The sequence below is a fragment of the Macaca nemestrina genome, chromosome 12 (assembly GCF_043159975.1).
Source record: "Macaca nemestrina isolate mMacNem1 chromosome 12, mMacNem.hap1, whole genome shotgun sequence".
NCBI classification, from domain to species: Eukaryota; Metazoa; Chordata; class Mammalia; order Primates; family Cercopithecidae; genus Macaca; species Macaca nemestrina.
In genome coordinates this window covers 12816319-12826011 of record NC_092136.1, presented here as the reverse complement: position 1 = coordinate 12826011, position 9693 = coordinate 12816319, and the positions used below count along the sequence as shown (strand labels likewise).

At 52.4% G+C, this 9693-nt stretch overlaps 1 protein-coding gene across 1 annotated transcript; it reads left to right on the top strand.

Moving 5' to 3' along the window:
* LOC139357436 (pepsin A-1-like) lies at positions 1-9693 on the top strand. The gene is made up of 9 exons (XM_071074525.1): positions 1-56; positions 422-584; positions 2835-2952; positions 3819-3937; positions 4614-4813; positions 6745-6861; positions 7885-8029; positions 8131-8229; positions 9352-9693. The coding sequence occupies exons 1-9, from the start codon at positions 1-3 to the stop codon at positions 9499-9501; spliced, it is 1167 nt and encodes a 388-aa protein (XP_070930626.1). The 3' UTR covers positions 9502-9693.

The window sequence follows — 9693 nt, the reverse complement described above, 5'->3', positions numbered from 1 at the left end:
ATGAAGTGGCTGCTGCTGCTGGGTCTAGTGGCGCTCTCTGAGTGCATCATCTACAAGTGAGTCCCAGTGGCATGGGTGTGAAGACGGCTGCCTCCCACATTGCCCTTCTTTACTCCTGTGTCTTCCTTCTTCCCTTTTTTCTCTCTCTCTCTTCGGCTGTCTCCATCCCCCTTCTCTGCCTCTCTCTCCAACCTTTGGGAGGCAGCTCTGCAGACGTGGTTAAAACTCAGGCCCAGCCTGAGTCTGGTTCCCAGCTCCAGCCCTAGTCAACTTAACTTCTTTGCATTATTGCACAGAAGTGGGAGCGTCTCCCTTCCTTCCTTCTTCCTCTCTTAGACCAGCTTCCCTTCCCTTCTGGGGCTGCCACAGAACACGGTGAGCAGAATCCTTGCCTAATTCCTCTTCCTCCTCCAAACCACAGGGTCCCCCTCGTCAGAAAGAAGTCCTTGAGGCGCAACCTGTCCGAGCATGGCCTGCTGAAGGACTTCCTGAAGAAGCACAACCTCAACCCAGCCAGCAAGTACTTCCCCCAGGCGGAGGCGCCCACCCTGATAGACCAACAGCCCCTGGAGAACTACCTGGATGTGAGTGTGTGGGCAAGCGGCGGGGCCGGCTCTGAGGACTTGGCCGGCAGGAAAGAGGGTTTCCCTGGGGTCTTGGAGGACGGGCCGGGGCTCTGAGGCTCCAGGCAGTGACCCAGGGTCTGCCCCTAGGTGTCAGTGGCCCCGGGCAGGCAGGAAAGTTCACAGAGCTGTTGCTTCTTGTTCATTCATTCATTCCTTCACTCGTTCATGCAATGTTCACTTCTTCTGAGCGCCTCGTTATATGTCAGGGCCTCTGTGGGGCTCAGGAGGAAACAGCAGTGAGCAAAGTCATAGCCAAGGAGAGAAAGACAGTAATCAAGGAGTCTTGCAAACCAATGAAAAGAACAGGCAGCAGGAGGACCACAGAGTGAAGGTGTCACACTGCGAGACTCTGCCACTTGGGCAGGGAGCCTCCGCGGAGCCATGCAGGAAGAGCGGGAATTTCCAAGAGAAGACAGAACTCCGCACAGCCTGATCACTTGTGCCGAACCCTGTGCAGGCGGGAGCACAGGGCATTTGAAGGAGAGCCCAGAGGGAGGGAAGAAGGGTGCTGCAGACTGCGGCCCGAGGAGCCGAGGGGTGGACGGAGAGAGGCTCCATCCTAACTGCCACTGATTTATCTCAAACAGGGGGTGACAAAATCAGATCCGAGTTTCAGAAAGATCACTCTGACTTTATTATTTGAGACCCGATAGCAAACACCCTGCCTTCCCACAGATATTGTATGCCCCCTCTGTGCCTGGCACAGGGCAGAGGGCACAGAGCAGTGATGACTGTGGTTCAGAGATTGGCCTCTACCATCCAGCAGACCTGTTGCAAATGAGGGTTCTAGTGCCTCTAAGTCACAGGACCTTGGCCAAGACATTTAAATTCTCTGAGCCTGTTTCTTGGTCTGGAAAACAAAAACACTAATATCTACCAACAGAGGTTGTTGCCAGGAATTAACGCAATCATGTTTTCTGGAGTGCTTAGCATGGGGTCTGGCAGGCCATTGGTAAGAGGATTAGTTAGTGCATTTATTTAGTTAACAAATATTTAACAAATATTGGCACCTCTCTATGTGCCAGAGGCTATGCAAGTTGCCAAAACGATGGTGAATAAGCAAAGTTCCTGGAGCTTATATTCTACAGGGGATGACAGATAAACAAGCATGAAAGATAATTTCAGGTACTGATGAGGGCCAAGACAAATTAATTAATTGGACTATGGGGAAAAAGAAGATCGAGAGGGAGCAAATTTAGATAAAGTGGTCACAGAAGGACTGTTGGCAGAGGGGACATTTGACTAGAGACCCGAATGATTGATTTTTGAAAAAAAGATCAACCAAAGAAAGATCTAGAATAAACATTTCCTAGCACAAGGAATAGCCAATGCAAAGGCCCTGGGGCAGGAGTGACTAGTCATCGCCAAGGAGCAGCAAGCAGACCAGAGTGGCGGGAACAGAGCCGGGAAGCGGGGGAAATGCTGCCACTCAGAAGAAAAATACTGGTTGGTTGGCTGAGGTGGGTGGATCACTTGAGGTCAGGAGTTCAAGATCAGCCTGGAAACATGGTGAAACCCCGTCACTACTACAAAAACAAAAAATAGCCGGGTGTGATGGCACACACCTGTCATCCCAGCTACTTGGGAGGCTGAGGCAGGAGAATCACTGGAACCCAGGAGGTGGAGGCTGCAGTGAGCCGAGATCATGCCACTGCACTCCAGCCTGGACAACAGAGCAAGACTTGCCTCAGAAAAAAAAAAGAAGAAGAAAAATACTGGCAATGCCCTTTCTTGCAACCTGCTCACACATCTAGATGTAGAAATAAGAAAACCAGCCATGTTTCCATCTTTAGGTGGCTTGCTTAGCTTCTGAAAAACAATTTAAGGCACAAGCACTTAAGCTGTCACTTGCCCGGTGCTAGAAGATTCCACCCCCATCCTCTGAGAACATGTGCTGTAAGGATGGGAAGACTGTGACAGACAAGACAATGGCTGAAGAGGGAACAGCAGACTGTTAGATGCTTGTGGTGCTTAGGAGAGAGCAGAGGGTAAATTGGGGGAGCAATCAGGGAAGACTTCAAGGAGGAAGGGACGCCAGGGCTGGGCTTAGAAGGATGAAGGCGCTGGCTGGGAAGAGAAAGACAAGAACTGTGAGGAGGGAAGGAAAAGGTAGAGAGGGCAACTGAGGAGGTGACCCAGAGAGAGCCCCTAGGGAGGCCCCGACAGAGAGACCCCGGTCTATGAACTGCCCTGTCCCGGCCTCGGCAGGTGGAGTACTTCGGCACTATCGGCATCGGAACCCCTGCCCAGGATTTCACCGTGATCTTTGACACCGGATCCTCCAACCTGTGGGTGCCCTCAGTCTACTGCTCCAGTCTCGCGTGCAGTAAGTTCCCAGCCCGCCCCACCCCACTCTCGCTCCCCAGCACCAGCTGACCCTGGGGAACCCTGGACACCCGTGGGCTTCTGACAGCTCCCACCTCAAGCCTGCTGGAGCCACTCGACAGGCATTTACTGAGCACCTACTACGTGCCAAGCACTGGGCGCAGGTGCTCCACGGGGTAAACGGATGAGTGATATGACCCCTGCGGTCAAAGACTTTCCAGTCTGTGGGGAAGAGAGAAGCTCCCCAAAATACCCACAGCCTGGGAGAGGAAGTGTAGGGGCCCAAAGCAAGACAGGGCCAACGGGCTGTAGAATAGCCCGCTAGGAAAGAGTCCAGTGTGAGGAAATGGCTCCAAAGCCTGGCCCGGACAGGCTAGAGGTGAGTGCTGAGCTCCTTTAAAAAAAAAAAGAAAAATCATTGGTTGCTAATGAAAGAGAGCTTGTCTTTGGAAGTCATGAACAATGTGTGTTGCGGGTTCCTTCCTCTCCTAATGTTTTCACCTGAGTTTTAATTAAGATGGGGTGCCTGTGTCATCATCCACATAATGGGAGCACTGGCCACGGGCTGGGGGGTGAAAGCGCTGGTCACTGGGTAGCCACCAGCCTGCTCAGCTCAATGTTGGCCTTGGGGAGTCCCCGGTAGGCCCTTGGGGTTGCCTGGGTACCTGCCATCAGTGAAGGGTCCCAGGAGTTCAATGAGACAGGACAGAACATGGGGTTTCTTGGGGTCCAAGGGTCTAGGGGAAAAGGTCACTGCTCACCTCCAGAGCCCTTCCTGGGGCCAGGGCACCTCATCCCAGGAAGACGTCCCAGCCTGTGACCTTCACCCAGCTCTCAGAGGCTGACAATCACCGCTTTCCCTTGCAGCCAACCACAACCTCTTCAACCCTCAGGATTCCTCCACCTACCAGTCCACCAGCGGGACACTCTCCATCACCTACGGCACCGGCAGCATGACAGGCATCCTCGGATACGACACTGTCCAGGTGGGCGCCTGCAGGCTGCCGCTGCATCCCGCCATCAGGCACCCCCAGAATAAGCTTATTCCAGCACGATGAGTCTCGGTGATCACAAAAGTAACCTGATTGGGGGTACGGGCTGGGGGAGAAGCAGCAGAGATGTCACAGACGTTGCTAGCTCGGGTGGCAGTGAGTAAAAGGGTGGGCTGCCGGGAGCCATAATCCAGCCTCAGTTCCACCCAAGCAGAATGTTATGGAGGGTGGGGAGAGTCAGTAAAGGCTCAATTCTAACTGGCACCTCCTCCTCTTCCTCCTTCTCCCAACCTGCAGCCCCCCCACGTCCTCAAATCTCCACAAGCCCTCTCTGCTACTTTTGGGGAATGGCAGGGGTCAAAGGCCCTGATTCGCCCGGGGTCTGCTTTGCATTTCTTCATCCGTAACACAAACATACAGTGAATCTGTTCTCCAGCAAAATCTCACACTGAGTCATAGACTGTGGCCATCTGCAGATCAGCTGCCATCGTTACCTCCAGCAGAGGAACGAGCATTCCAGGAGACAGTCCCTCTCCCCTCCTTCTGGGCTGATGCCCTAGAAGCCAAGTCCTGCATGGGATGAACCAGGGCAGCTGTGGGCCTGAGGCTGGCACCCAGAGCTCAGTGGACATGACCTGATGGTGAACATCATCTCGGTTCCCCCACCCAGGTTGGAGGCATCTCAGACACCAATCAGATCTTCGGCTTGAGCGAGACCGAACCCGGCTCCTTCCTGTATTATGCTCCCTTCGATGGCATCCTGGGGCTGGCCTACCCCAGCATTTCCTCGTCCGGGGCCACACCCGTCTTTGACAACATCTGGGACCAGGGCCTGGTTTCTCAGGACCTCTTCTCTGTCTACCTGAGCGCGTAAGTTGGGTGGAGAGGGGCCTCCTCCCACCTCCCCCTCCAGAGGTCACAGTGTTCTGGCCCAGCAGCAGCTGTTCAAGGCTGGCTGCGATGGAGAGGGTCTTGGGAAGCAAGGGATTTGGAAAGTCAATTTTTGAGGCTAGAGAAATGTGTCTTTGCAGAGTGATAGTGCCAAGTCTCTCTCTGACGGGCCATGTGCACTCCATCTCATTTACCAGCATCTTTATCCCCTTGATGTGCACAACTCAAATGTCCTCAGCCATTTGCCCCTCAGTGCCAGTTCCCTCATCCTTGGCCCCCAAAGATGCCACTGAAATGAATACACTTGGCCAGACACGGTGGTTCATGCTTGTAATCCCAACACTTTGGGAGTCTGAGACATGAGGATCACCTGAAGTCAGGAGTTCAAGACCAGCCTGGTCAACATGGCAAAACCCTGTCTCTACTAAAAAATACAAAAATTAGCCAGGCGTGGTGGCAGGCACCAGTACACCCAGCTACTCGGGAGGCTGAGGCAGGGAGAATCGCTTGAGCCTGGGAGGCGGAGGTTGCAGTGAGCCAAGATTGTGCCACTGCATTCCAGTCTGGGCAACAGAGCGAGACTCCATCTCAGAAAATAAATAAATAAATAAACAAAGTGAATACACTTAAAACAGAACAAAATTCCATAACACAAAAATGAAAAGATTTGATCAAGATATATCATGGATGATGACATTTTTAAATCATGAAAGCAAGTTTCTTTTGTGATTTAATAAAACCTAGGTTCCATTTGTGACCGTGGACTAATTCTAGGAATGAACAAAGAAATACATGAACAAACAAACAAATGAACAAAGAATAAATCAAATGTCAATCTGGGCTGAGTAGAGTGTTACGCAAGAATATCTGAGGGCATCATCCACTTTCTTAAGACACTCAACGTTCCTCTAACACTCACGGACGTCCTCGTCTTTTGAAAGGATTTGCCGTCATTCACTTGTTTCCTCGGTTCGTAACTACACATCTAGGTCCTCGCTATATAGCATTACACTGTGAGACGTTCACAGCAAAGGTGGGTGGGTTCAGTGAGGGGGTCATGTTTTATACATGGCCAGTTCTCCGATGACTGATTTCTTATTGCCATCTACATTTGTTCTGCATCTACCCTGAAACTGCAAAGATTTAGAAAATGAATATTGAAATAACAAGGACTCCTGCAATTTACAACAGGAAGGCTCTTTGTCATGTGTTCCTCTTGGCCAGTTGATGTTCAAGGTGGCTCTGAAACATAATCTGCCTTTATGAGCACTTAAATATTTCACGTGGGGCCGTTGTATCTCCCCAGCTAGATCTGAGTCTCTCAATCTGGGCATTATTAACATTTCAGACCAGCATAAGTCCTTGCCAGGGACTGTCCCATGCATTGTAGGACGTTTGGCAGCATCCCCAGCCTCTAAACATTAGATGCCAGTAGCATCCACTACCCCCACCCAATCAATCCAAAATGTCTCCAGACATTCCCCTGGGGGCAAAACTGCTCCCAGCTAAGAACAAGAGATCTCCACCATCAAGTCCTTAAGAGCCGACACTGTCACCCATTCACATCCCTGGGGTCGCCATGGCAACTAGAGTGAGTACCACAGTGGAAACCACACATCAACCTAAAAGACCCGTGTTCTTCCAAACGTAGTTCCACCACTCCCCCGCTGTGTGACCTTGGGCAGGTGACCTCACCTCCCTCAGGCTCAGTGTCCTCATGGTAAGTGGAAATAACAGTGACAGTGTCCACTGCGTGGGCCCTGGCCTAAGAGGACAAGAAACCACATTTGTCACACCCCAGGACAGCCTGCCAAGTGCCCAATCAAGGGTAGCTCCGAGGAGCCAACAGCAGATGTTCACACAAATGAACGAACAGAGAAATTCATGTCTTCTTCCCTCACTTTCCACAGCGATGACCAGAGTGGCAGCGTGGTGATATTTGGTGGCATTGACTCTTCTTACTACACTGGAAGTCTGAACTGGGTTCCTGTTTCTGTCGAGGGTTACTGGCAGATCTCCGTGGACAGGTGGGACAGCCACAGACAGGCAGCATCCAGGCCTGGGCCCCACATCCCATTTCCTTATGGATTCATAGCTAACCAGCTTTCCAGAATCCCCCCAGGGACAGCTGACACAGGGGAACACACTCCAGGGGGAAGGCGGAAGTTGGCCCAGCCAGAGAAACCCTAGAAAGACACGTCCCGGGCGGAGGAGGGAAGAGCTGTCTGGGAAGCCAAGACTCTGCAAGGGTCAGATAGCCAATGTCCTAATAGTCACGGAGGCAGAACAATCCACCAGCATCCCTGGGGAAAGCTGGGCAACCACCTGTCCACACATCTCAATTTAACGGACCTGGGAACCAGCAATGCTCCTCCCACTCGAAGAAATGTGTCACTTTCAGTCTAGAAGTAGGGCAAAATGGCTAAGAAATTGTGTGAAGTCATTTCTCAAGAGTGAACAATTCTCCAGGACAAGGACTTTCGGTACTAAAACCGGGACCATCCCAGGCAAACCAGGACACATTGATCACCTCATGTCTGCCCAGCCATGCTAGCATTTCACCAGTTCCTCCAACTCCTGCCCCAGCCCTCTGGTCTCTGTCCCTCCCCGCATACCGTCCCCTGTTGATGTCCTCCTTCTCTCTTCACCTGCCTGGAATCCCTGGGTGTCTGCTCCCCTGGCTGCTTCCCTCCACTGCCTCTCACCCTGGACCCTGTTTTGTTCCCTGCCGCACGCCTGGCTTATCATCCTGCCCTTCTGCCACCATAACTTATCTTGCCAGCCAGGCCGGGAGCTCCCTGCAGCCTGGAACTGTGAGGCTGTCTGGTTTAGCTTTGCGTTTCCCATGCCTGGCAGAGAGTGGGCACTTGCAAAATATTTGTTGCATAAATGAATGCAGGATGAATGAATGTGTAAACGAGAGGAACAGAAATTTCACTCACTGGCCAATGGATGGGTGGGGAAGAAATGTCTGGGGTCACCTCCTGGTTCCTCCTTGGAGAGATGTACCCCTGAGGGCTCAGGAACCTTCACTTGCTTCTTGCCCTCAGCATCACCATGAACGGAGAGGCCATCGCCTGCGCTGAGGGCTGCCAGGCCATTGTTGACACCGGCACTTCTCTGCTGACCGGCCCAACCAGCCCCATTGCCAACATCCAGAGTGACATCGGAGCCAGCGAGAACTCAGACGGCGAGGTGAGTCCAGCCCCGACGGCTCTGTTCTACACTCAAATAGTGGGTGTGCCAGGCGCACGGGACCAAAACCCTTGTAACTTTTCTCACCTCACTCTTTCCAGATGGTGGTCAGCTGCTCAGCCATCAGCAGCCTGCCCGACATCGTCTTCACCATCAATGGAATCCAGTATCCTGTGCCACCCAGTGCCTACATCCTGCAGGTGAGGGGGCTCTGAACCATCCACTAGAGGGGCTCACACAGAATGTGGACACAGAGTCCCCTCTGCAGAGGGAAAGTGCGCTTCCACGAGCTGAAGCCGAGAGGCAGAGGCAGACGAACATCTGCCCCAGACAGCTCCGGAGAGAAGGAACAGATTGAAAACAAACGCAGGAAAAAGAACTCGGATACAGCCCCCTAAGGGAACAAGTGAAGCAAAGGTTAATGGAGGGAAAAGAGGATTCTATTTGGATCCCTGGGTCCAAGTCCTGGGTCTGAATTACCAGCCCATTGATTCTCAGCAAGCCACAGCTCATCTCAGCCTCAGTTTCCTCCTCCAAAATGTAGACATGGCAGCTTTCCCCACCCTCAGAGTGCGGTTAGGTTAACCAAGTGAGACTGATCACATCCAAGTGAGACTGAGCTACCAAGGGTTGGGTAAAGGGAAATCCTCATTTCCACAGGCTGGGGCTTCCGACACTCCTACCATCTCTACCAAGTAGCAAATCTTTAGCTGTACGAGCCACAGGAAAACTCTCCCTTCTATTATTATAACGTCAGGTGGAAAACTGATTTTGCCAGTGGACTGATGTTACTCAACAAGAAGCACTGATGCCTGGGCTCCCCCAGTGATTCTGATTACATTAGGAGAGGGCAAGGCCTGAGCAATGGGATGGAGCTGCGGGAGTTCAAAGCTCCCCAGGTGACGTGCAGACAAGGTCACAGCCCAGTGACTTAGTGAGGCAAGAGGCTAACAGCTTCTCCGGTTTGCCCGTGTTCGGGATCAGAATAATCATGAGAAAAGGCTGTGTGGGCTGAGTTTTCACACTCCTTCCTACCAGCTGAATTCTCCCCAAGGCCTTAGCTCTGATGCTGATGTCAGGGTTCCTGTGCCTGCCAGAAACGCCAGATAATGTCCAGTAATGCGTAGAAACCAATTGTGCTGTGGACAGCTTCTACAGGCCGACTCCAGGCCAAGAACAGCCGAGTCCCTGGACACCGAGCCAGGAAGCTCCTCCTTGCACGTGCCTTGCAGCTGGACCAGGGCGCCCTGGATGTTTATCACCCAGTGCCTGTCACTGCGGAATCGGCGTTTCAACTCCACTTTTATTCTCCTTTTCTCCAGAGCCAGGGCAGCTGCACCAGCGGCTTCCAGGGCATGGACGTCCCCACCGAATCTGGAGAGCTTTGGATCCTGGGTGATGTCTTCATCCGCCAGTACTTCACTGTCTTCGACAGGGCAAACAACCAGGTCGGCCTGGCTCCCGTGGCTTAAGCCCAGGTCTTTCCAGCCACCTCCCAGGAAGATCTGACCTCCGTCCTCTGCCCACTTTAGATGTATCTAATTCTCCTGACTGTCCTTCCCAGGGGAGTGTGGAGGTCTTGGCCCTGTTCCCTGTCTTACCAATAATGTAGAATAAAAACATAACCTGCTGAAACAGGTTTTGTGGAGCTGCTTCTCTTTGCT